The sequence below is a fragment of the Felis catus genome, chromosome A2 (genome assembly GCF_018350175.1).
Source record: "Felis catus isolate Fca126 chromosome A2, F.catus_Fca126_mat1.0, whole genome shotgun sequence".
Taxonomy (NCBI): Eukaryota; Metazoa; Chordata; class Mammalia; order Carnivora; family Felidae; genus Felis; species Felis catus.
Genome location: NC_058369.1, coordinates 1,434,083 through 1,459,947, shown reverse-complemented (window position 1 = coordinate 1,459,947; position 25,865 = coordinate 1,434,083). Strand labels below are relative to the sequence as shown.

General features: G+C 64.4%; 3 protein-coding genes across 13 annotated transcripts in view; 1 reads left to right on the top strand and 2 right to left on the bottom strand.

Moving 5' to 3' along the window:
- Positions 1-22: 22 nt before the first annotated feature.
- Positions 23-10,996, bottom strand: SF3A2 (splicing factor 3a subunit 2). 10 transcript variants are annotated; one of them, XM_045043127.1, is made up of 10 exons: positions 10,784-10,996; positions 6,260-6,343; positions 5,749-5,912; positions 4,471-4,542; positions 3,394-3,440; positions 2,856-2,965; positions 1,661-1,710; positions 1,435-1,575; positions 1,042-1,110; positions 23-937 (listed from the first exon to the last, which is right to left on the bottom strand). In XM_045043127.1, the coding sequence occupies exons 3-10, from the start codon at positions 5,872-5,874 to the stop codon at positions 137-139; spliced, it is 1,416 nt and encodes a 471-aa protein (XP_044899062.1). In that variant the 5' UTR covers positions 5,875-5,912; positions 6,260-6,343; positions 10,784-10,996; the 3' UTR covers positions 23-136. The 10 variants fall into 10 exon arrangements, with proteins under 10 accessions (XP_044899062.1, XP_044899076.1, XP_044899069.1 ...); XM_045043141.1 differs by having other exon boundaries at positions 6,284-6,343; XM_045043134.1 differs by having other exon boundaries at positions 6,260-6,346; positions 10,784-10,923.
- A 51-nt stretch (positions 10,997-11,047) lies between these two features.
- PLEKHJ1 (pleckstrin homology domain containing J1) lies at positions 11,048-13,402 on the top strand. Of its 2 annotated transcripts, XR_002737853.2 has the most exons (7): positions 11,048-11,255; positions 11,360-11,427; positions 11,521-11,587; positions 12,457-12,547; positions 12,636-12,699; positions 12,781-12,975; positions 13,216-13,402. XR_002737853.2 is itself a non-coding variant. In XM_023243362.2 (6 exons), the coding sequence occupies exons 1-6, from the start codon at positions 11,048-11,050 to the stop codon at positions 12,844-12,846; spliced, it is 564 nt and encodes a 187-aa protein (XP_023099130.1). In that variant the 3' UTR covers positions 12,847-13,402. The 2 variants fall into 2 exon arrangements, 1 of the variants encoding a protein (XP_023099130.1); XM_023243362.2 differs by having other exon boundaries at positions 12,781-13,402.
- Positions 13,403-13,977: 575 nt separating this feature from the next.
- Positions 13,978-25,865, bottom strand: part of DOT1L (DOT1 like histone lysine methyltransferase) — a 63,646-nt gene continuing 51,758 nt past the window's right edge. The window contains 11 exon segments of the mRNA XM_023243349.2: positions 13,978-16,903; positions 18,377-18,539; positions 18,542-18,771; positions 18,773-18,836; positions 18,839-18,928; positions 19,696-20,109; positions 20,112-20,618; positions 21,097-21,161; positions 23,486-23,688; positions 23,928-24,490; positions 25,437-25,551. Of these exon segments, the coding sequence (XP_023099117.2) occupies positions 18,412-18,539; positions 18,542-18,771; positions 18,773-18,836; positions 18,839-18,928; positions 19,696-20,109; positions 20,112-20,618; positions 21,097-21,161; positions 23,486-23,688; positions 23,928-24,490; positions 25,437-25,551 (2,379 nt within the window). The 3' untranslated portion in view covers positions 13,978-16,903; positions 18,377-18,411.

Here is a 25,865-nt window from a genome sequence, read left to right as displayed (position 1 = left end):
ACACAGCAGGTCACTTCGGGCATCAGGGGAGACCGTTTAATGACCGTCGGGGACATGGCACAACCCTGCACAAAAGCACACAGCTTGGAGAGAAACAGGACAAGACAGAGAACTGGCCTGGAGAAGGGGCAGCTTTTTAGTTGGCTGGGGGAGGGGGCGGAATGTTCCCAGGGCCCTCGGAGGGCAGCGGGGGCCTCAGCATCGGAGGCATGGGAGTTGGGGGGTGCACCCCGGGATTTGAGGGGTGAACTCCAGGAGGCTGGGGGTGAACCCCAGGAGCTGGAGGATGGACCCCAGGAGCAGATGGGTGGACCCCAGGAGGTGGGGGGTGAACCCCGGGAGGCTGGGGGTGGATCCCTGGGGCTGGGGGGTGGACCCCAGGAGCTGGAGGGTGGACCCCAGGGGCCTGGGGGTGAACCGCGGGAGCTGCGGGGTGCACCCCCGGAGCTTGGGGGTGAACTGCAGGAGCTGGAGGGTGGACCCCTGGGGCCTGGGGGTGAACCCCAGCAGATGGGGGAGGGTGGACACCCGGGGCAGGGGGGTGGACCCCTGGGGCGGGAGGGTGGACGCCCGGAGCAGGGGGGTGAACCCCAGATGCTGGGGGGTGCACCACTGGTGTCGGGGGGTGGACCCCGGGAGCCGGGGGGTGGACTCCTGGTGCCGGGGGGTGGACCCCAGATGTTGGGGGGTGGACCCCAGGAGCTGGTGGGGGCAGCTGGGGAGGGCCCGGAGGCCCGGAGGGTGCAGGCCCGCTGGGCGGCATGGGCGGAAGGGGCAGGCCTCCTGGCGGTGGCGGGGGCAGAGACTCTGGCAGCGGTGGCCGGGGGGGCAGACCGTTCATCAGGGGGGGCGGGGGGCGCTTCACCCCGGGGGGCCCAGCAGGGAGGCTTGGCGGGGCTGGAGGCTTCTCCATCTTGAAGTGGAACTGGAGGAAAAACTGGAGAAGACGGAGGGGGCTGAGCGGCGGTCCGGAGGGGACAGGCCGGCCGGGGCAGATGCCCAAGGCCCCACGAGCGCCTGGACCCAGACCGACTCACTCACCTGCTTTGTTTCCCGATTCCAGTGAGTCCAGAACTTGCCCTCGGCCTTGTCGATCTCCCTGCTTGGCACCTGTGTGGGGAGGGGGGTGGAGCGGGGCCTTGAGGACCACGCCGGATCTGGGGTGGCGGCGGCTGATGTCCCAGCCCGGCTACCTAGCAGCCCTGGGGCCCCGGGGAAAGGCTGTGCTCTTTGCCCGGGACGGGGTTACGGGTCCCCAAACAGCCTGGCCACACAAGGGTGTCTTCCCACCAGGGTCACGTCAGGCTCTCTGCCCTTTGGTGGGGACCCACCTCTGGATGCCCAGCCCCCGGCTGTCGGTTCACACAGCTCCCCCGCCTTCCAGAGGCTGCGACCCACTGGGGGATGGCTGCTGGGGGACCCCGTGGGTGCTACCTTGAAGGCGATGGTCTCGTAGGGCTCGGCGGCCATCAGGAGGTACTGCCAGCGCCGGTCCGGAGGCTCGATCCTCTGCTCGTAGGCGGACATAAAGCGGTGGCGGGGCATGACGCCCTCGGCGATCTCGGGGTAGTCGATCTGGGGGGGGGAGGGGAAGGCAGGTGGCAGCGCCGCCGTTCAAGGGACCCCCTCCCGCCCCCAGTTGGGCTCCGGCTGCCCCTACCTGGAAGAGGAGACTCTGCTGGCCCATCTCCGTGTCCCTCTGCTTGGTCACTGCAACACACGAAGGGATCAGGTCCAGGCCAGCTTGTGCTCCCGGAGACTAAGGGACCACGGGTGTGGACGAACGCCACCCGCGAACGGGAGGGCAGGACGCTGGGGCCCATCGTCTGGCTGGTGAACCAGGGCTACGTGTAGCTGGGACGGCTACCGCCCAGGACCGTGGGGTCCCTGCCTGAGGTCACAGAGTCAGGGGTGCGCGTGGGCAGGACGCGGGCCCTGTGGCCCTCACCTCGAGGCCTGGGACGACACTCCACGGAATCTGAAGCGGGGGCACGCTGTGCACACACAGCAAGCGGGGTCTGTGCCCCTGCTTCTGGGAGGACGCCCTTCACGTTAGAGCCCTGCAGCCAGGCCTCCAGTGGCCCTGTTCTCACTTGCAGACCGCTCTCCATACAGCTCTGGAACATGTCGTGCTCCCCCCCCCCACCAAGCCCTCCAGCGTCTCCCCAAGACACTCAGGACAGAGACCAGGTGGCCTACCATGGCCCAAAGGCCTTTGGTGGCCTCCACCTGCCCCCCCACCCCCTCAGATCCTGTCATCCCAGCCACAGCTTATCAAGCAGACCTGCCCCAGGACCTTTGCGCTGCTGTGTCGGGCTCGGAGTGCCAGTCATGCACAGATGTCACTACCTTTAGTTAGAACAGCTGCCTGGTAACGTTTTCTTTCTAACTCCCGGAAACGTAGTCCTCTATATTCCAGTGGAGCCACTTAACCTACTTTCTGGCAGGTGATCCAAGAACCCTCCTCTCTGCCGTCAGTTCCATTAAATAAGTGGTCTCTTACACAGACCTTCACCCTCTCCTCCTTCAGGCTGAAGCACCAACACCCTGTCCCAAGGTCAAGGAAAGGGCCCCCCCCCCCATGGTCACTCATGTCCCCCAACAGCACAGTAAAGAACCACCTGCTCCCAAGACACGGGGACACGGGGCCCGAGAAGCCGTGACACTCTGTTACGGCTGTTTGGGAAAGGGGGGGGCGCTGGTCCCAGCCTAGCCCTTCCGATGGGAAACAGGAGAGGCACGGACAAGTGGGGGTCTCCGCAGCAAAGGGCCAGAGAACAGCAGCTTCTGTGTGGCTCAAGGACAGGGCTGGGGGTCACAGGGCTGCGGGCCAGACCGCTCCCAGACAGAATTACCTTTGTAGCCCGGGCGGCCGATCTTCACAAACTTCTTCACCTCCACCTTGACCTTCTCTGGCGCCGGCTGGGCGGGGGCCTCTTTGGCCTCCTTGGCGGCTCGCCGGGCCCTGCAGGCGGGACAGAGACGGCACTGTGGCCCCCCACACGGGCCGCCAAGGCCACAGGCCCAGGTGCTGGGAGCTGTCCAACCCTCACAGCGACCTTGGGAGTTTGAGAGGCCAGGGGCATGGGGGTGGGGGTGCTGGTTGGGGGTCCCAGGGTTCACACGCAGTGGGGCTGGGACAGGCTTGGGGCACCTCCGTCCCCATTGCATTTTGTGCTGCCCCTCACCAGGAGGTCTTCTGTGACCCTCACCTCTCTCCCTGCGTTACAGAAGCCCCAGGCTGCAGCACGATCAGCTTGACCGCTGGGGAAAGAGCACCTCCCGCCCCTCCTCGCGCCCACCCTCTGCTCGGCCCCGAGGCCCGGGAGACCCCGTGAAGCAGCTCCTGGAGGGGCTGGACCCCGGGCGCCGGAAGGGGGCCCAGGTACTCACAAGTTGGTCTGATGCTTCTTCCCCTGGGTGTGCGCCAGGTAACTCCCCTGCAGCGGGAAAAGCACACGGTGGTTCGAGACCAGGTGAGAGAGGGCGGGGAGGGCAGAGAGGAGCCGGCCTCTGTCCACAGGCCCTGCCTCGAGGCGGGCGCTGGGTGGCTGCCGGACGGACAAGCTCCGGCACGTTCGCACGAAGCGGAGCAACGCCGAGCCGGAGAAGGCGTCTGCGAGCGCCCGCTGTCACGGCGCATGGGGCTCGGGAAGGCTCGCCGCCCACCGCCGCGGGGGGTGATCAGTGGGCCCGGCTGCACGGTGGAGGCCGGTACCCCCCAAGTGACGTGCCCCGTGACCGCCGGGGTCCGACCTGACGACAGCCCAGGGGACCTCTCCACACGGAGCGGGGCGAACTCCCCGTTTCTCGATCGCCAGGGGAGCACTGGTGGCGTCTGGGGAAGTTTGTGGTGGTCGTGACCGGGGCGGTCCTGGCATCGAGCGGGTGGGGGACGCGGCTCAGCACCCCCCGAGAACGACCCGACTCCTCTGTCAGCATTGCCGAGGGGGACAGACCACGTGACTTGGCACCACTTGTGACCGCAAACAACCCGAACGCTCAACAACGGGAAAGGGGAAAGCCGGATCTACTCGCTCCGGAGCGGATCTGCGCACCGTGCGCACGCGGCGGACCACGACCTCCCATCACTGAAAGAGCCCAGTTGGAGCCACACCGACGAGATCCCAAAAACCGGATCTAGAACTCCCGGGCACGGGCCTGGCCCAGGGCCGACGGCGCGCTCCCGCAGTAACGGTAGCAGCGGGGGTTACGGCGCAGCGGGGGGACGGGGGGGGGGGGAACGCAGACCGGGGACGGGGTGCTTGGCCTGCGCCCAGAGCACGCAGGGTCTCCCCTAAAGGACGTGCCCGAGAGCGCAGTCTGCTGAGGTAGCAGGCCCGAGCCCCTCCACCCTCGGGAGGGCTCTGAACGATGTCCCGGAACTACGAAGGGGGCAGCGCTGCCGGGCCAGGTGGCGGGGGACCCCGACGCGCAGCAGCAGAATCCACCCCAGAGCCGAGAACACACCTCGTTGTTGTGCAGGGTCAGGCACAGCTTGCACTCGTAGGAGCCCAGGTGGTTCTTCATGAAGTAAGGGTCCTGGGGAGGGAAACATCCGTCAGCGGCGACCGTGGCCCCGCACGCGCCGCGAAGAGCCAGAGCCTGGTCTTTGTCCAAGCAGCAGAGACGGCTGCTTTCCCTCGGGCAGGCATTCGAGGACAGGGGGCTGGGAGGAGCCCGTGGCCCAGGCTCCGCGGGGCCCTCCTGAGGCAGCACTGCGGCCCCCCCCCCCCCCCGGATCCCGTGGACACAGGCCGCTCGGCAGGGCTGGGGGCCCACGATACTGGTTCTCCACCCCGCCCCAGTGGCGGTTCCAGGTCTGGAAGGAAGCAGAGCCAGGACGGCATGGCTGGGCGCCCGCCTCCCAGGCCAGGCCAGGCCAGGCCAGGGGCCCGTCGCTAACCTCGCCGGCTTTGCTAAGCTCTGCGGCACAAGCCAGACACCAGAACAAAAGCAAACACCTCAACAAAGGTCCGTGGAGACCCTGGTCTCTGCACGCGGGGTTCCCAGGCCAGCCACGCAGCCTTCCACGAATAGGGGCGGCGGCACAGACCCACGGGGGTTCAAATCCTAACTCGCTGTCCCGTGACTGTGTCGTCGTTGGCCGTGACGGTTCTCCCTCATCTCCTTGGGAAAATGGGGACGGGAACAGAGCTGACCTCACAGGTGAGGCCTGGCACAGGGTGAGAGCTCTCGTCTCAGAGGAGTTTGAAGTCTAAGGGGCACCATGCGTGGACCCAGGGCACACTAGGGGACGTCTGGGGACACTGGAGTTTGTCACAGTTGGGGTGATCCTGGCACTGAGTGGGTGGGGGCCGGGATGCTGCTGGGCTGCCAACAGCACCCAGGATGCCCTGGCCCTAAATGTCCGCAGTGCCGACGGGCAAATCCCGGTCTACCGATAGCTCTGAACCGCCAAATAAAACATTGCCCATCACTGCTCATGGCCGGAACGTCAATCCACACGACGCTGTCTTAGTCCTCGCCTCTGGTCAGTCAGTCACACAAAAAGCTCACGCGATAACCCCCCTCCCCCCCTCTGAACAGCAGGCGGTCTCTGGGGTGGACAGCTGGAGCTGCTCTAGGTCAAGTTCCCTCGATTACAGACCGGGACCCGAGGCCCAGAGTGCTGGGCAGCGGGGCGAAGGGCACCAGGTGCGGGTGTACTGAATGTGGCTCCATTGACAGAAGGCAGAGCGAGGGAACACGGGACAGAGGGGGCTTCCTGCCCTCGGTTCAACCCACCTTGTTGATGTCAATGGTCTCCAGGGCCAGCTGCCGGAGGCGCTCCCTGCGGTCTCGGTTGCTCTCTGAGGAGGAGGCCACGCCTCCACTCCCCGTCTTACCCCCAGGGCGATGCTGGAAGTCCATGGTGATGGCCTTGGGACTTTACCAGACCCCGGAGAAACCTGCAAGGACAAAGGAGAGGCTGTGACAGTGCAGGGCACAGCAGGGGACAGGGCAGGAGAGACACCCCCCCCCACCCTCTACAGTCTCCCATCCCTCCCCCTGCCCCCCACCCCATAGTCTCCCACCCCCCCCCAACTCCTGATGGGGACAAGCCTCATCGCCCCCCACCCCCGCCAATCTTCAGGTAGGCTGAGGGCCCAGAATGGCCCAGGCACGCACAAACCAGGAACAGGATAAACAGGATGCCTGGCCCTGGGGGAGGCCTGGACAGGAAGCCCCCGGAAGCCCGAAAGGTGTAAAGGCTCCGAGACCCAAAAGGGCAACGAGGAAGGAACGGCCAAGCCACCTGCTTCAGGAAGCCTTCCCGGACCTTGGCCCGAAGTCTCTGTGTCTGCTCGCTTCTCCGGAGTCCTGTAGCTCAGCCGAAAACCTGCTGGAGAGGAGGCAGAGCGTCTACCTGTTCCTCCTAACGCACAAGGGACGTTCCAGACCTGACTGTGGCCCAGGAGGGCTCCCCTGAGCCCTCGATACCCTGTTCCACTCCCTGCCACAGTGCCTCCCACGTTCATCCAGACTCGGCTCAAACCCAACCCCCAGGCACCTCTCTCTCGTCTCTGAACACTCTCCCTCTTGACTGGTCAGTATCAGCCCCGCTGGCTTAAACCCACACTATCTTGTCTCTGCAGAAGTGAGCTCACAGGGACAGGCCCAGCAGTGAACACGACCGCACAAAGACGCCCCCATTCTAATCCCCAAAACAGTAAACGTGGAACCACATATGGCAAAAAGGACCTTGCAGGCGGGATCGATTCAAGGTCCCCAAGTGGGGGAGACCCTGGGTTCCCCAGGGGCCCAGTGTCCTCACAAGGGAGGCAGAGGGTCGGAGGCAGAGAGCCGGGCAGACCCTGTGCTGCCGGCCGCGAGGATGAGGAGGGGCCACAGGCCGAGGACGCGGTGCCTCTGGAAGCCGGAAAAAGGGGGAGACGGGGCTCCCTGGGGCCCCTAGAGGGAGCACAGCCCTCCATTCTATACGTCTGATTTCCAGAACCGCACAGTAGTAAGTCTGTAGCCCTTAAACCACTGACTTGGTGGTGATTTGCTATAGTGGCCACACGCAAGGAACACAGGGGGTACAGACCAGCTGTGCTGTGGACCTTGGAGTCACCCTGTAACTCTAGAGGAACCTCGACCTCTCCCTGGCCCGGTTCTTATCCTCTGGATGACCCGGGAACCAGCAACGCGACCTTCCGGATGGCTGCCGACTCAGGGCAGTTATACGGGTCACAGGGTCAGACCCTGTATTACAGAAGGACGCCTGGAGCCTCCCACTTGGAAACGTTGTCAGGCCAAGTGCGGAGGCCAAGCACCGCCAACTATCCCAATCGCTCCATCACACGGCACTTGGTCCTGAGAAGAGGGCACAACGCCAGGAGCACCCCCCGCCAGGGAGGCAAGCGCATCGGCCCACGGAACCCCCGCTGCCTCGCCACCTGTGCCGTTTGCGGCGAGCCCAGGGAAAGCTGCACCCCAACCCTCCCAGGGGGGATCCCCGTGGTCCTGGCTGCCAGACCTGGTCACAGGCTCCGCGGGGGAGGCCCTGCCAGGGGCTGAGCTGTGCCGGCATCTGCCGTGAAGCGCCCGCTGTGCCTTGGGAGACTCCAGCATTTCTGGGGGAAGTGGTGAGAAACTCCTGGGGTCAGGGGGGGAGGGGGGAGCACAGAGGGACACGACTGGCCCTCGCTGCTGCCCGCAGCACGGCCGGGGCTGGGGAGGTCTCTCCCATAGGTCTTGAGTGACTTACGGGCCTCCGTGAGGAGCCTCCCACCTTCTCAAGGACATTACGGGAGAGCGTTCACCCAAACAATGAAATGGGGTGCCTGTGGGGGGGCGTGTGCCGATCAAGTGAGCAGCAGCTGACAGCAGATGAAAACGTGCTCAACGTCACTGTCCCCAGGGAACCGCAAATCAGAACCACACGGACGCACTGCCTCCCGCCCATCAGGATGGCTGTTGCCAGAAACAGAAAACAAAGGCAACTCTCCGGAGTCAGGGCCGGACTCAGGAGGAAGCGGTGTCCCCCCGTCTGCAGAGGAGAGGACGACACAAGCTCAAGGCCCAGGACACAGCTTGTGCTGATGCCTTGTTTCCCGTCATGTGTTACGTGGGGGACGCTTCCAGAACACTCCACGGACCCAGTGGGAGCAAAGAGCTGCCCAAGTGACTCGGAAGGCAACGTTTTAACAAAGCCAAGGGTTCCCACAAGTTTGGTGATGAGCCCGGTTCCTTCTTAATGGCGAGATAAGGCCCTCGAATGCTAGAGGCCGGCTGGGGAGTGTGCCCCGCGGGTGTCAGCTCAGGGAAACCCGACTCAGATACTGAACTGGTCGCCACGTCAGAGGGAAACCAGCGACCACTAGAGACCCAAACCGCTGGTTCCTAGCAGCGCACTGCACACGTCATCCCTGTCCCTGCCTCCATCCCCAAGAGATCTCGTGCCCAGGGGCCTCGACAGACTGCTCGCACAGACCGGAGTTTCATCGTCAGAAGGACTGGAACGAAGGGACACTGCACTTGGGCTGGCACTGTGGGGGAGAGTCCAGGAGAGGAGGGAGGGCCAGGCCGAAAAGAGGGAATCCCATCAAAACCTGCCCACCAAAGAGCAGGCAGCCTGCCCTTCCCCCACGCCTTGCCCAGCAGGGCCAGCTGGAGGCCCCCAGCAAGAGCACCAGAGACCAGCTCCTGGGACTCTGGCCGCTGGGGTCTCGCACGCCCCGGAGAGAACACCAGCGCCTTCCCAGGCTGGCCGGGCAGTGAGACTCACTAAGTGAAGCTGGCAATTCAAACATAACCAGATATGAAAAACCCCATGTATCAAGAAAGGAAGGAAAGGAAAAGGAAAAGGAAAAGGAAAAGGAAATGAAGAAAGGAAGAAGAGAAAGAAAGAAACCTGAGGGAAACCTCCCCAGATGACGGCAGCGTCCTCCTTGGTTACCGGACAGGGCGCTACACCACGAAAGCAGTGCAACCCGCCAAAAGTTAGCAAGGCGAATTAAAACCAGAAGGGAACTTCAGAAACACGGAACGATCCAAACAAAACACAGAACACGAGAGCTTGGAAGCACGAATTAAGCAAGCCTTTTACAAAAGGGAATAAAAGAGGGGGAAATGGGTCAAATTTCAGAGCAATAATAGAAAGCAGCACGGGAAGCCCTACCAGAGAGAGAAACAATATCCCAGGGCTGAGGGAATCTGACAGTTCAGAGAGAAACAAACAAACAAAAACCCATCAATGAAAACAATCGTGAAACTCTACACAACCAAGGAAAACCTCCAGTTTCTATCAAAGGAAGAAAACAGAAACAAAAGGTCAGACACCAAAGGAGAATCAGACCAGAGAGATAAGCAACATTTTCTCAGTCTCGAGATGAATTTTCAACCTAGACTTTTACACTCCAATTTCCAACCGCGAGGGTAAGGAAATAACCAAGGACTCAAAATCAATTCCTTTGAAAGCTATCTGGAGATGCATCCCGACACAACGAAGGAAAACAAACAGATGATCCGACTGAAAACAGAAGCCAACTCAGGAGAACACGCACAGAAAGTTCTAGACAGCTGCTCCGCTGCAGGGGACAGAAGCAGGCACGTGCCAGCCTCTGAGGGGATGCTTCTGTGCTGGGGGTGGAGGTGGGTGAGGGACGAGGAAACAATTTGTTAAAACCCAGGGAAAAATACAATCAATACGTGTTGAGATGTTGGGAGCTTCGAGGAAAAAACTTAACAGGTCAAGAAAACCAGGCTAACAGGAAAAATGCAAAAGTTAGGGGCTTTTTTTGGGGGGGGGGGAAGGGAGAACAATGGAAGAAAAGCACACAAGTGACCCCGATAATTGCCTTCGCAGCGGAGAATACTTTCAGCCTCAGGAAACAGGTCTAACGATGTCGCTAAAACTGCAGAAAACGCATTCAGAGAGCGGAAGGGGAAGCTGCCGTGGGTGGGCGGGAGGCAGAAAACAAGACCCACCAATCATCAGAGAAGTCATCAGGTCAGGCCCCAAACCCACACGGCCAGAGAGACCCGCTCCTTACAAAAGCAAGGGCTCGCTTTACGGAGAGGGAGGCGGCCTCCGGGGCCCAACGAGGGAGCGGGAAGCTAGCAAGCGGATGATCAGCGCCAGCTCCTCTCGGCCAGGGAAAGCAGCCCCGGACACGCGAGTCTGACCAGGGCCAGTTAACGGGCTCTGGCCGCCTGGGGCGGCGCCGAGCGCCCCGCCCCCAGGACCGCGCTCCCTACTCGGCGGGCCCGGGGCGGCCGTTATATCCCCCACACAACAGGGGCGGGCATGGACGCTTCCCGGACCCGAGAGACTCAGGACCGCACAACCACGGCGAAGAGCCGCAAACCAGTGCTCGCAGGGGTCCTAGGGGCGCTGAGGGCACCATGTGAGCCGCCACCCGACCCGATCCCACGGGCCTACGGAGAGACTTCCGAGGACGCGGGACTCGTTTGGCTCTCCTGGCGCGCGGCCGTCGGGAACCCCAAAGCCGCCCGGCCCTCGCTCACACCCCCCGCCGCCCGCGTAAGCTCCCGTCCAGGGAAGCCAGGGCCTCGGCCCCCCCCCCCCCCCCCCCCCCCCCCCCCCCCCGGCCCTCACCGTGCTCCGTTCCTCACTCCGCGCCCGCCGCCACTACGACTACGTTACGCGCAAGCGCATCTCATCCTAGGGAAATACTTCCGGGGACGAAGCGGGCAGGGCCTCCCGAGTGCGCATGCCCGCCCAGGCCGGAGAGGTGGGCCGGAGGCTCGGGAGGCGCGAGAAAAGGGGGCGGGACTGAGAGTATGGGCCGGGATTCTAAGTGCGCGTGCGCACCAGCCTCTTGACGACTTCTCGGTGGCTCTAATTCGCGCGGGCTCAGGTCTCGCGGGAGGTCGGGTTGCGACTCGTTCCGCTCCGCCTGCTTCTGTCCGCTTCGGCAAAGGGCGCCACTGGTCGTGAGGGCACCTTACTCTGTTCCCACCCCGGATCCAGCTTGTTGCGCAGTTATATGTGACGATCGTCTGTTTTGTTTACTGTCTCCTGCGCGACGCGCGCCCGAGGTCGACGGGATGGGTGGTTCGGCGGCGCGCAAGCGCAATGGCTGCGGTAGTACTTCCGGGAGGACGGCGCTGTGGGACTTTTCTGGCGCGAGGGCGGCCGGCGGTCCGGAGGGCGCGGCTCGCGCTCCGTGTTTTGGGTCCGGGCGGCGCCATGCGCTACAACGAGAAGGAGCTGCAGGCGCTCTCCCGGCAGCCGGCCGAGCTGGCGGCCGAGCTCGGCATGCGGGGCCCCAAGAAAGGCAGCGGTGAGCGGGCCGGGTCACCGAGGCGGGCGCAGGGGGACGCGGGCGGGCGGGCGGACGGGGGTGGGCGGCCACCGAGCCCGCGCGAGCCTGCCCTGTGCTCGCAGTGCTGAAGCGGCGACTGGTGAAGCTGGTGGTCAACTTCCTTTTCTACTTTCGGACGGACGAGGCTGAGGTAGGCCGCCCGGGGGGCGCCCTGGAGCGCACGGGGGCCGGGGTTCCCCCGGAGGCGCGCCCCCACCCTCGCCTGCTCCTCCTCTTCCCGCAGCCCGTCGGAGCCCTACTGCTGGAGCACTGCAGAGTCACCCAGGAAGAGCCCAGCGGCTTCTCCATCAGTGAGTGTCGGGCGTGGCGGACGAGGCCGGCCGCGACCCCAGCCCCGCCCTGCCCCGCCTGCCTCTGCCGAGATCAAGTCCACTGCCCCGGGCTGCCCAAGGTCGAGCTGGGCCTTCCCGCTGGGCGGGCGCCGCATTCTAGCGCCCCGCGGTGCCCGCCCCAGATCCACTAGGACTTTGTCTCTCGCTGGGGAGCCCTGCACCCCTCGGGTGCCGTCCTCTGGGCGCTGCGGAGCATCCTCCTGGGTCCTGAGGGGGTCGGGTTGGCAGCGAGGAAAGACGGAGTTTCTACAAGTTTCCCATGCCACACGTGAAGGGCTTAAACGGCAGGAACGTGTGCTCCCTCAGATCTGGAGGGCGGAAGTCTGAGATCAGGGTGTGTGCAGGGGTGGTTCCTTGTTAAGAAGACGTTTTGCCATGCTTTCCTGACTTCTGGGGGTCGCCAGCGATCCAGGGTGCTCCTTGCCCGCGCTTCTCTGTAGAATCATGTCCCCCCAGCCTGTGTTCATTCTCACGTGGTTTACTCTCCTTGTTTGGTTGTGTCTAGGTTTTCATTTTTGACAAGGACACAAATTCTGTTAGACTTGGTGGAAGTTTTGTTGTAGTCTAATCTCATAGTAAGTTATTACGTTGGTAACTGTTGTGTATTCAAATAAGGTCACGTGTTTAGGTTCTAGACTTGAACGTACCGTTTTAGGGACAGAATTCCATCCAGGGCACAGCTGGTGAGAAGTCCTGAGCCTGGGCTTGGACTGGAGGAAGGGACAGTTTTGGACAGAGGTCGCGGGAAGCTGAGGCCTGAGGGGGAGGGGGAGGTGGGGGGGGGGGGTTGAGCCGGGGAATGAGATGGGGACTGCCTCCCCTTGCAGGCTTCATCGAGGATCCGGAGAGGAAGTATCACTTTGAGTGCCGCAGTGAGGAACAGTGTCAGGAGTGGATGGGGGCTCTGCGTCGAGCCAGGTGGGGTGTGGGCCCGGTGGGGCGGGGGGGGCGGTCTGGGCCGGGGGCAGAGCAGGACTCTGTGAGCACACGTCGCTTTCTCCCCCAGCTACGAGTTCATGCGGAGAAGCCTTATATTCTACAGAAATGAGATCCAGAAAATGACCGGCAAGGTGCACAGAGGGCTGGGGGCGGGGGTGGGATGGAGTGGGGCCTCTGGGGCCTGAGCTGACACCACCTGTTTACCCGCACAGGACCCCCTGGAGCAGTTTGGCATCTCCGAGGAGGCCAGGTTCCAGCTGGGTGGCTTGAAGGCCTGAGTGTGCGGTGGGGCTTTTCAGCTTTTCTACTGGGGCTGGAAGAGCCCTCCCCGTCCTCACCAGGCCCTGGGGTTCCTGGCCAAGCCTGGATTTGCTGCAGCAGACTTCAGAAACCCAAGACTGGTGGAGGTGGGCGGGGGCAGGTTGGAGAGACAACCCAGTGACCCCACCCCCACCCCCACCCTGGTGCCTCAGGCCCCCCCCCCCCCGACCCCCCCCTCCTCCCCCAGATTGGTCTGGCACCTGCTGGTGCCACATGCTGCTACCGGGGGATGAGTGTCCCCTCCCAGAAGCTGTGCCCAGCCCTTGGGTGTATCCATCTGGGGCCTGAAGCGCCCAAGGCTGGTGCAGCCCTGCTTCCCTGTGCAGGCTGAATGTACGAAGCTAGATGATGCTGTGAAGGGCGTGGGGGCCGGGCCTCCTGGAGCCACTGTGAATTCTACTCCTGCCGATGACGGGCAAGCCCTGGCTGGGCGCCTCCGGGCGGGGAGCTGCAAGCATTGACTCAGGCCAGCGTGCTTGTTCTGTTCAAATAAAGGTACCTCTTTTCCACGTGGGACGGTGCTGCAGTGGACACGTGGAGGGCTGGCGGGCCGGGTGGTCGAGCCGGCTCCAGAAGGAAGCAGGGCCTAAATGGAACAGCAGTGCTCTCCAGGCCAGAGGTTTAAGTTCCCCGGGAGGAAGGGCTGGCCTGCCTGGATCAGAGAGACCTAGAACCAGACCACGGAGAGATGGGGAGGCTGGGTGAGGAACCCTAAGGTGATCCTGACTGGACCCCACTTCCAGGTCCCAGGCCTCCCTTGAGTCCAGGCAGGACCTCAGGAAGCATTTTGCCAACGTAAAAGTCCTAAATTAGTTGGTTTTACTTCAAAAGGGAAGCATGCTGGGTTGCACTGACCTATTCATAGGTGTAGGCACAGGCAGGGCGAGGCCGGACGGGGCGGGGCGGGGCGGGCCGGGCCGGGCCCTCCCTGAGATGGGTGCTCATGGTCATGGTCTCACGGCTGCCTTGGGGGGCTTCTTCTGCGAGCCCCAGTCCTCCCACTTGGGGAGTGGGGAGTGTGGCCCCTGGCCCTCATGCCTCTCCCTCACCCTGTTGTAAGCAGAAAGAAATGGTTCCAGCAGACCAGGTTCAAATGAAAAGTATTTTATTACAGCGCCTAGAGGTGGAGATGCAGAGCGCGTTGGGGTTCTCTTAGGACAGGGGGGGGGTCGAGGCAGCAGCCCGGGGAGGGACAGGCCATGCCAGCACCCACCCCCAACTGAAACACAGTCTACCAGAAACACAAAGCGAAGCCCCATCTGAGTTACAAATTAAGGTGGACACACGAAAAACGAGCCAGTGTGGCTGGACCATGGGGAGGAGGACAGGGGCCGGAAAGGAACCGTGTCCCGCTGTGGAGCGAGCGGTGTGGATCAAGAGGGGCGCGTGAGGCTCACACGCGTCAGTCTGTAGCTGTGAGAAACGGCGACTGCCCGGGGGGCCATTTTCCTTGTTGGGTTTTCCTGAGCAGAGCCACCCTGCGGCCCACCGGACTTCCCTGAAGGTGCCCGCAGTCAGCGGCGGCACCGGGGCCTTGCGCACCACCGCCGCGCTGCCTTCCCTCCCACAGCCGGCCTTGCTTGCTGTTGGCGGCGGGGGTGGGGGGGACTGGTCCCGCGGTCAGGAGGGCCGAGGGGCTCAGGAAGGAGACTCCCTAGCCTAACCCGCCAGGGACAGCGGGGCCGCTGAGATTGCACACCGACGCTCGTGTGTGTGCGCCGTTTCCATCGGGAGGGTGCATATGGCACGTCGCTGGGGACCCCCCCGAAGCGATGCAGTGTTTGTGTACGGGGTTGCCCTGTTCTAGACCAGGGACTTGTGCCGTGACCTCTCCGCTGCGCACCCTGTAGTTTTTAGGGAGCCCTGGGCTCCTGACACGGGGTGGGAGGGCACCCTCTCAGAGAGGCCGAGCAGACACCGCCTTGTCCAGGAGGCCAGGGCTTGGGGTTCACAGGGGCGAGGCACGGCACCTTCACACGCCGGGGAGCACCGGCCCAGAGGGAGGGAGCCATGACCACCAGTTACAGGAGGATGAGCCAATTTCAAGAACCCATCACGAGCACCATCTTCTGCCTCAACTATTGGTCTGGACCAGCGACGTCACCCCCAGGGCAAGCAGGAGAGCAGGGCCCTTGCAGGGAGGGTCTGGCTGGTGGAAACCAGGGGTCCGGCCAACTTCCAAAGCTGAGCCAGTGGCCAGACCTGCCCTGCATAGACTGGTCGGCCATCTTGAGGTGGCGGGAGGCAGAAAACCATCCTCCAGCCCCGCCCGCCAGAAAGGCTGGCTCCAGCCCCGCCCCCGGGGGTGAGGAGGAAGTGGGGCCTGGCCTCGGCCCACCACACCGACCCTCCCGGGTAGGCAGAGGACTCCTGACATCCACACTTGGAGGGAGGCAGCCTTGCTGGCCAGACCAGACGAGGCAGGAGCTCAAGGCCTTCACTTGAGCAACAGGTTAGACCCTACACACAGCCCACCTTCAGAAAGAGGCAAGCTGCCTGTGTTCCTTGGTGGGTGGGAGCACCTGAGGACAGGGCTCTGACCCCTCCCCCGTCTTGGGGTTCAGGTCCCCTCCCAGGACCTTGGCTGACGTTGGTCCTTTCAGGGGATGGAAGGCTTCGGGGGGGGGGGGGGCACCCTTCTGAAGACTGTGGAGAGACACAGCACTGGTCAGCTGGGGGACCCGGGACCAGTCACAGACTGCTATGCTGGACCCTGCTGGCGACCTCTGGAAACATCTAAAACGACTCTCCTGACTTTTCCCTGGTCGCCTGCCCCCCCAGTGCATTCATTCCCAAGCACCATCAAGGCTGCTCCGGGGCAGGGGCCGGCTGAGACCGGGAGCAGCAATGCCGACTGGCCAGAGAGACACGGGCAGGACGCGGGGCCTGTCCGCTCTGCCCCGGGAGCCACGGTGACGCAGAGTCCGGGGCTGAGGGCCGGCCCTGGGCCCCTGCCACTGTGTGCACTTGAATAAATAGAAAGGTTTCCCCCCTCACTTTTCTCTTTTCTTTTTTAGTTTACTGTGCGTTATACAATCTAAAAATAAATGAAGTCAAGTCTATGAAATTTATAAATTTTCATCACATCTCTATAAAATACTGTCACTCATCAGCGTGACTCTCTTCTGTACACACACACCAGGCACCCGTGACTAACCTGCCCCACGTCACCGGCCAACGTGCCGTGAGCTTACTACGCGCTTTGGTGGACGGCGGCGTGAGCCCCAGACGAGCAGAGACGCACAAAAGTAAACGCACTTGCCGCGCCAGCTGGCCACGCCAGCGGGGAGTCGGGTACCAGACCTTCCTCGCGAGCACCACTCAGAACGGGCTCCGTGCAGGAGCGGGGAGGGCCTGGCCCTCCCACGCCCACCGGCCGTTCCTATGCCAAAGGCGCTGATCCCAGGACGGGGGGGGGGGGGGGGGGGGGCGCAACAGTCTGGTGGGAGCCGTTCACAGTGATGGGGAGGGGGCTTCTTCTGAGGAATGTCACAACAGAGCGAGCCACCCCCCGCCTGGAGACAGCCGTGCCTTTGGTATAGGAAGAGCGGCGGGGACAAACAGGGCAGGCGCCTCACGGCCTGGGTTTGGCGTTGGTCGACCTCCAGTCAGCACCAAGAGGACGAGGCGGCAGCGAGGCCCGCGTCGAGATAGCACCGGGACCGGCGGTCGGCGTGTCCGCGGGCGGGCCAGTCCTTCGGGTGGACGTCTTTATATAGATCCTCTCATATATAGTATTTACATTTCTCAATAGGTCGCCTTTACGACTCCGGTGGAGTGAAATAAGTCAGAATGTTTATACTTTTTAAAAAACGATAAATACTTTATCTAAAACTATCAACAGTACGAGCTGGAGCCAGGCCCCAGCATCTCCCGCAGGTGTGCGCAGCGCTGATTCACAGTAGAACCTCGTCCCCTGTCCTCGGTCTGTCCCGCCGTCCCGTGGCCGCTGCCGCACCGCCGGCCCAGCCCGTGCGTGCATAGGTCTCACGGTTGAGGTAGAATCCTAGTTACCTGCGGAGACCAGCGCGGGAGGAAAGGCAGCATTAGCGTTCCGCTCTGGGGACCCGCACATTCCCCCAGGCCAGGGAGCCACAACTCCTACAGACAAATGGCGGCGCACGGTCAGACAGACAGGCTGTGGTCGCTGCAGGCCCCACCTCTGCTGGCAGGGACCGCCCCCTCCCCAGCCCCGCCCCCCGGTCCACACCCCCTGGCCCTCCTCCCCAGGAGCCGTGGAGCCGAGGCCCTCCCGGCCGCCACCTGCCAGGCACTGCTCACAGTCCCGCCCCGGGGTGGGGGGGGGTGGGGGTGGGGGGACCGCGTGCGACAGCAGCAGTGGTCCACTGCGGGCCAGGACCGGAGCCTGCTGCCCAGACGCTTCCACGCGTACACCTCTGACCTCTTCGAAGCCAGTCTCGGCCGCACAAAACGCCTGCTCTGACAGCGTGAGGCCACCACACGCGAAAGCTGCTCTACCTTCTGGACTTTTCCAACAGGACTGAGGCACAACCTCAGTCCGGGCTGTCTACCGACCTGCACTCTGACTGGGAGGGCATCAGACTCCAGCGGCCCCCGCCCCTCCCGTCTGTTTCCACTTAAACACGCGGCAGACGGTTGAGGACGGCCCGGCCCCAGCACCCTGTCAGCGCCCGGCTTCCTTTTCTCAAGTCCTCGCCTGGAAGGCCCCTCAGCCCCAGGGACGCCAAGCAGCACCAGAAGTGGCCACGCCAGCTGCACCAGGGCCTGGCTTCCTAACGCGGGCACACAGCCGGCAGAGGAGCGGACGCAAACCCTCCCCGAACAGGCCTCACAGAGACCTTCCTCACCCGTTTCCAAGCACGGGCCCTTCCTACACTGCCCTCCGCTGAACCTCCACTGACCGCCCCGAGGCAGGGGCCGCGTTTCTCCGAGCAGGAGGGGCTGTGTGCTGCGGCCACCAGCACAAAGCGCTGCCCACGACCTAGGCAGCCCCTTCCTCTCTGGCCGGTGCCACGCAGCCCCATACCCACTGGCTCCCAGGGCCTGCAGGCAGGGGGCTCCAGCTCAGGAGCCCGAGGCTCGAACGCCAAGTCTGGATGGCCGTCTACACACTGCCTTTTCCTTAAGACCTACAAAGCGCACCGGGGAGACAGGCTGCGGGAGGCCCAAGAGCAGACAGACGGCGAGGCTGAGCTCCGAGCTGCCCCTGTGGCCGGGGGCCCGTGGGGCTCGCCCTAAAGGTCTGGGCCGGGCAGCGAGAGCCGGCCACTCCCTCGAGCTCCATGGCGGCTGCTCAGCCGTCCTGGAGGCTGGTACACACGGCCAGCCCCGGTTTCCCTGGCTTTCCCTTGCACCTCTCAGAACCGACCGTCTCCACCCGAGGCAGAACAGCCTGGGTCCCCTGGGCCCCTCCTCGGAGCCCTGCGGGCCCGTCCACTCTCTGTGGAAGGAAGGACAGACAGTTCAGGGTCTCATACGGGCCCCCTGGTTGGGCTCTAGCCTTACCTTACAGAATACGAACCGCTAGCTAAGCAAGGTCTTTATCTTGGCTTAACCCCCGCAAGGCGCGCGGCATACGGAGGCGGCATGCCAAGGGAAACCCACACGGCGGACGGCCCCGTGGAGCTGGCCTGTGGGATCACGGGCGCGGCCTGGGCCAGGGCCAGCCGGGCAGGGGCTGGTGGTGCACCGTGAAGGAGGGGCGGGGGGCCTTGTGCGGGAGGGAGGCGAGCTTGATGGACAGAGAGGCGTTAGCAGGCTGCAGAGAGGCGGCAGAGGAGGCGGGTAAGAAAGCCTGGTTAGCCGGGAGGGACGCGAGGTTCTGCAGAAGCGCGGGCTCAGAGTTAGCCGGGAGCAGCGCGGGGGCGGGAGGCAAGGCGGCGTTAGGGGGAGGGGGGCGCGGGGAGGGCAGGCTGCCCCGGTGGGGGCGGGGGCGGGGCGCCGGCCACCGCCTGCAGCGGGTTAAGCTCAGCGTGGCGCTGCGACACGCAGCCCCGCTGCCGAAACTGGCTCCAAACGGATGAGCGGAGGCGGAAGGCACCGCGTGGTTAAAGACACCTGCAAACAGGAGAGAAAAACTCAGCTTCAACAGGGGGGCACTCTCCAGTCGGGCGAAGAGAGCGAGACATCGGGAAGCAGACAGCGGCCGCAGCTCCGCGTGCGACGCGGGGGGAGGGGGGGCGGGGGGAGAGGGGGGCAAAGCAGCAAGCAGGGGGGAGGAGGGCGGGGAGGGGCGCGGGCGGCCGGTGTGACTCACCTGCGGGCGCACCTGCCCGGGGCTCCCAGCCGCAGGACGGGGTCCTGCCCGCCTGCGCCCACCACAGAGCTGGCTGGGACCCCGCGGTGGGCCCGGCCCAGCCCAGCCACGCGGCTCCTCTCCACCCCTACACGGTGCCACCACGCGGCAGGCGCCGCGGCCGCCGGCTCTCGCCCAGCGCCGGCCCCCCGCGGCCGCCCGGACCCATGGGCCGTGTCAGGTTCGACAGGTGGCCTCCACGGGGATGAGACAAAGCCCTAGTCGTGGCGCCAGCTCTCCCGAAGGTACAAGGGACACCGTCACGGCCCGAGGACCTGACACAGGCCGACTCACGCGTGGGCGCTCTGCCCACGCCACAGGCGCGTCTGCAGCTCACGAAAAGGAACGAGGTGACGGGTGCAAAGTGGACCCGAGGGGACACACGGGCACAGCCTCTCGCCCCTTAGGGGGCCCTGCAAGGGAACCTGGAAAGCAGTTGTCATTAACCCGGCGGTCCAGGAGGGCGTCGGCGACGGCGTGCGGCCCGCAGGACCCGAGAGTCACACGAGAGAGACGCGCGTCCGCCTACCTCCAACTGCGCCGCCTGCCACCCCGGAGGGAAAGCTGCCCATGGCGTGCGAGTTGGTCAGTCTGGTTGCGGCGGACGAGACGTGCACCAGGCCGGCGGCCGGCACGGAGCCAAACAGGGACTGCAGCACAGACGAGCCCAGGTTGGCCTGCAGCGACATGGGGCCCAGGGCGAACTGCGGGCCGGGGGCAAACGTGCCCAGGAAGGGGCGGTGCGCCTGGGCGGAGGGGGCCGCGCTGACCACCGAGGACGCCGCCGTGGCGAGGCCTGGGCCACTGAGGAGGCCCCCGGGGGGCACGCTGGCGGCCGCAATGAAGAGGTTGTGGCCGTTCTTCAGGTCGGGCTCACGGTCCCGGCCCTTGCCCGGCTTGCCGTGCGCCAGCGAGGCCTTGTCCGGGGGGCCGCACGCCGGGGGCCCGGCTCGCCTGCCTCCCTGCCCTTGGGGCCGCCCGCGCCGTCCAGCTGCCTCTTGTTCACAAAGGGCCCGGGCTCCGCAGCGCTGTCCTTGCCCCGGGGGGCGGGAAAGCTCAGGGGGGCGCCCAGGCCTGCCGCCTCGGGGACCTTGTGGGAGAGAGAAGCACCATCACTGAAGCTGTGTAAACTGAGGTCGGCGGCCAGGCCCCCGCTGAAGGCGAAGCCGTTGGGAGGGTTGCTGCTTGGGCTCAGCCCGCCTGCCCCCGACAGGGCACCGGGAAAACTTTTCCTGGGGTGGGCGGCCAGCTTGGCGTCGGCCGAGCCGGGCTCCTCCAGGGGGGGCCGGAAAGCGAACAGGGAGTTCTGGCTCAGGGCGGAGCCGGCCTGCAGCGGGCTGTCGGCGCACTTGGCCAGGCCGAGGTCGGAGATGGGCGAAAAGGTAGACTTCCACTTGCTGCTGTTGGCGGGCTCGCCGGCAGGGGTCGGCTTCCTCCCCGCCAGGCCACCACCTGCCGAGGAGACGTGCAGCCCGTGAGGCGCAGGCACCTCCGAGGGCCGGGCGGGGCAGGAGACGAGGTGCTGGGCCTCTGAGGGGCCGGGGGCTCAGAGACACCCCTCCCACCCAAGGGAAGCGTGCTGTGGTCCATAACTAGGCCTGTTGGGGGGGCCGGGTGGCGCCGAGCAGGCCGAGGGTGGGGCGGGAGGGGAGCCGGGCACCAGAGCCTGTGCGAGAGGGGACGAGGCACGCGTGTAAGCAGAGAGAGTCAGACTCCGGCCTGGGCCAAACAGGAGGGGACGGGACTGCCGCCGGCAGCACCGGGACCGACAGCCGTGGGGACGGCTTTCCAGGTCCCGCTGTCCACGCAGGTGGCACTCAACACTGCCCAGAGACCATTCTAGAAGCCGAGCGTCCAGGCCACGCCCTGGGGCTGAGTCACCTTCAGCCCGGGGGAGATACAGGACAGAACGGGGAGGAAAGTCACTCACCGTTTTCCAAGGTTTTCGGGGGAGATCTGCTTTCTAAGGAGATTGTCGCAATTTTTCTCTCAATTCTATCGAGAAAAACATAGGCGGCAGATGTTTGAAATCCATTTGCACGGCAGAGGGCCGTGTGTGCACGCTGCTGCCTGGGGAGGCGGGGAGGCAGGCGGCACGCAGCCTGCCTGCCCTCAGACCCCTTTACAGGCAACTGTGGCTCCCAGGCCTCTCATGTGCCGTGCAGGACGCCGCCAGTGGCAGGCGATAGGGCCGGGGCTCAGGCACAGGGGCGCCACCTCCCGACACAGAGAGACACCCACAAGCCCCTGCTGGGGCCACCTCGGTGTTAACTTGCCTCCCAAGCTTTGTCAAATCTCGGGGCCGGCTGTGGCCACAGGCGCTGCCTCATCTACGGCGTGTCCCCTGTGACCGGTAGCACGTGCTCACAGGAGCACCAAATCCGTATGTTCTACGTGTCAGTATCTCCAGAGCACGTGCCAAGAATGCTACGACCTCCGGAAACACAGGAAAAGTTCCAAAAGGATTTGGAAACTACTAGGTCGGACATTCCCAACACAAAACAAAAGCACTCAAGTGCAAAATTCCTAGAAACATAACTTAGGTACGCGGAAGAGGAACAGAATGAATCACCCTAGACAAGAAACCGAAAGCACAGGCAAGAAACGCAGGCAAAGAGGGATGGGGCTGGACCAAAATCTAACTCTGCCCTTCGAAGGACACCAGCAAGAAACTGAAAAGAAAACCCAGAGAAAGGAAGAAAACGTTCAAGGATCAGATCTCTGATAAAGGATGGCGTCTAGAACACGTAAAGAACTCTGACAGTCGAACAAAAACCCACCCAGCGACGCCACACACAAGGAGCACCTGGACGCACGTTTCTCCAAAGACGCACAAATGGCCAAGCAGCGCACAAGAGGACGCTCACTGTCACTGGTGACTGAAAGAGAAGGAACCCACAACTACGAAACGCTGTGCCCGTAAGAATGGCTGCTACGTTAAAAAAAAAAAAAAAACAGTTGGGGCACCTGGGTGGCTCAGCCGGTTAAGCGTCCGACTTCCGCTTAATCATGATCTCACGGTCCGTGAGTTCGAGTCCCGCGTCCGGCTCTGTGCCGACAGCTCGAAGCCTGGAGCTGCTTCAGGTTCTGTGTCTTCCTCTCTCTTCCCCTCCGCCCACTTGTGCTCTCCCTCTCTCTCCCTCTCTCTCTCTCTAAATTAATGTTAAAAAACTCGTAAATAGGTAGGTAGATGACAAAACCAGAAAATAACAAGTGACGCGGAGAAACTGGCACCCTCACCCGCGGCCGGGGGACGTGAGACGAGGCAGCCACTGTGGAAGAGTCTGGAGGTTCCGCAAAAAGCTAAACAGAGTCACCGCGTGACCCAGCAATTCTACTTCTGGGTAAACGGGAAACACTAGTTTTTTTGGAAAACATTTTCAAACAAAAACACGTGTGTGAAACTTCACAGCAGCATAGTCCTCATTAACTGAAAAGTGGCAACACCCACCCCAGGGTCCCTCCGTGGATGAAGGACAAACACGGTGTGTCCACCCACACGCCGGAATGTGACCCAGCCCCAGGGAGGAAGGACGTCCTGCCGCCTGCCACCACGTGGACGGACCCGGAGGCCACTGTGCGCGGTGACAGGAGCCGGACACAGACGGGCACGTCCCGCGTGACCGCACTCACAGGGGGTCCCCAGAGGAGTCCCGCTCACAGAGACAGAGAGTGGATGGTGGGAGCCAGGGCTGGGGCAGGGGCAGGGGCAGGGAGTGACGGATAAGGGGGCTTGTTTTCGGGGTGACAACAACCTCCTCCAATTGGCACTAGCGACGTTTGCACCACTCTGAACACGCCCCCGACCCCCAGATCGCGCTCCAGAGACGTGCTGCGGGAATCCGCGCCAGTGAGACCGCCACGCACAAAAGAGAAGCCCTTCGTGACCCATCACGCCGTGGGTGAAGCGTTCACCAGCAGCGCAGAGCTCGGCCTCCTCGAGCACTTTCCTGCCGCGGCCGCCTGCGCCCCAGACGGGAAACAACAGAGCGGCCCCCACGCCGGGGCCTCCAAACCCGGGTGGCCGCCGGCCCTGCCCTGGACCTTGAATCTCAGGTGGGTGGGAAGGCGGCCCGGGCCCTTCACAGACAGCAACTCACTGAGCGGAGGCCAACAGCCCGGAGACACTGTCCGCCCGAGGACGGCCGCTCTGGGGGACCGCAGACAGCAGCCGAGGGGTCGTGCCCCCCGTGCCCCCCAACTAATGGCAGCCGGACGCCGCCTGTCCTTCACCCGGGCCCTGCCCTGGGAGGGGCCCCGCCGGATCACGAGGGCGTCTCCTCCCTCCCGCGAAAGCTGCCCTGCCTGGCCCCCCTCACCTGGTGCTGCCCGGCTCATCCTCGGAGCCCTGCTCCTCGTCCGAGGTCAGTGGGGAGTAGTGGGCCCCGTTGGTCTGGCTCAGGGGCTTCTCCTTCTTGAGGACGGGTGGCTGGTCGCTGTCCTGGTAGGGGACAGGGGAGCTCTTCAGGCTCTCAGGGGACGAAATGGCCGTGATTTCCAAAGGCTGGTTAATGTTGCTAACCTGAGGGACCGGCACAGACACACACAGCGCGACCCCGTCAACAGGCTCCCAGAGCACCGACACCCAGGGCTGTGCTTGGGACCCTCCCACCCTGACCCGCTCCGGATCTCACACCGGACCCTCCGGGGGGAGTGCCGGGGCGAGGGGGCCGAGGCCTGGCTGTGCTCCGGGAGCCCTGCCGCCCCGGCCGGGCTGGGCACAGAACGCGCCCTCCCACCCCCGCCCGTTCCCAGCCTTACCATGGAGTTGAGGTTCAGGGGGGACCCTGAAGACTGCGTGAAGAGGCCGGCCACGGACGGCAGGGCCCGGCGCTTGGGCGACACGCCTGAGCTCAGGCCGGGGGTCCCTGCCGCCGCCCGCTTCCTTCTGCCCCGCTTGCGGCTGTCCTGCCCGTGGCCCTGGCTGCCGTCCCCGCGGCCGCCCGTGGGCAGAGGGCTGGGCTTGCTGGGAGGCGACTGCTTGGTGCTGCCCCCGCCGGCCGAGACGGTGAAGACGATCCTCCGCTTGGCTTCGCCCTCGGGGTCCGAGAAGCCGGCCTCGGGAGGAAGGTCCCCTTTGTTGGCGTCAGGGAGCGGACCCTGGGCGGCGCCGCCCAGGCGGGGGCTGGCGCAGAGCGGGTGGGCGGGCGAGGCTGCGCCAGAGCCGCGGGGCTGCGGCAGCAGGGGCGGGTGCTGCGGGGTGGAGCCACAGGACCCCACGCTGGCAAACAGACCGCCTGCGCTGGGGACCTCGTCAAAGGTGCCGGGATCTGCTCCGGAAGCGAGGGGGGCTGGGCTGACGGCCACCGAGCCCGCGTAGAAGCCTGCCGGAAAAGACAGCTTCTCAGGGGAGCCCGGCACAGAGTGGCCAAGGGGACCCGCGCGGGTGCAGCTGGTGAGGGAGCTCAGCACCCACGAACCTGCCCTACACGTGGTTCCCTCGAGCACCCGGACACAGGCGCCCGCGAACCAAGCTCGGCGGTGCGAGAGATGCCCGCCCAGCCCCGGGCGCCCCCGGGCTCCCGGCACTTCTGGACTGGGGGCCCGCAGCTCCGGATGCGCGCTGGCACCCCCAGGGAGCCCTTTCACGGCCCTCCCCGGGAGCCTCACCAAGCGTGGGGGAAGCCCTGAGCACGCGAACGTCTTTTGTGCAGACCGAGGCCCGGCCCCGGCGCTAGGGGGGCTGCTGTGCCAGGAACTGGAGGCAGGGCCTCCCTTCCTACAGGCCACGTGTCGGCACGGGGGCCGGCTAACTCAAGACCAGCCCGTGGGTCCAGCGGTCTGGGCGCCTGCTGCGTAAACGCTACCGTCGGCACACACATCCCGGGCCACGCGCTCTCCAGCCACAGAGCCGCACAGGGGGGCAGAGACCCAACGGACCGCGGAGTGCCACCTGGCTGCTACAGAAAGCCCGTGGGGCCTCTGCCAGCGCGTGCGGCCTCAACCACTGGCGTTCCCTGAAGGAGAACCGGCACCGGGCTAGAAACGCCCACAGCAGCTTCACGAGGACATCACCTACCGGCTGAGGCCCACCTCCCGGGCTGAAATACAGCCAGAGCGAGCACGTTCACGTCGGGAAGCCGAGGCCCGAGGGTCGCGAGCCCTGCCGAAGCCCACACGAGAAGCCCCCAACCGCCTAGAGCCGGTCGTGTTGTGTGACGACAGCCCCGGTGCAACACCTCACACCCCACGGCCGGGAGGAGGTGGGCCAGCTGGGCCACGGGGGAAGGGCCAGGGGCAGGGACTCAGGAGCAGGAGGAGCCCACCGACCTGCAGGGGCTGGGGCGAGACTTTTGCTTCCGGCGCTGTGTGCGTTAGCGCCCATCTGCTTTTCAAGTGTGGACAAGGACTCTCGGGTCTGCGGCACGGGGCTGGGGGTGCTTCTCTGTGGAGAAAAAGGATGCGCTGTCAGCTGAGCCTGGGCTGGCAGGTGAAGGTCAAGAAGAGTGTCCCAGATGTAAGCCACGGGAGGTGCAAAGGGCCAGAGGCAGGGAGAACGGCAGGTAGGTGAGAGCCGGCACATAGGAGGAAAGGGACCTGCTTGGGTCTGAGCACCGTGGGCAGTCACCAGAAGGTTCTGACAAGGCGACTTGGGTTCGAAAGGATAGCTGTGGCTAACGGCAAACGTCAGGCTAGCGACGGAGGGATCAAGGAGAGACGGGACGGGCTGCAGCTATGACGTAATCAGTGATTCCACTC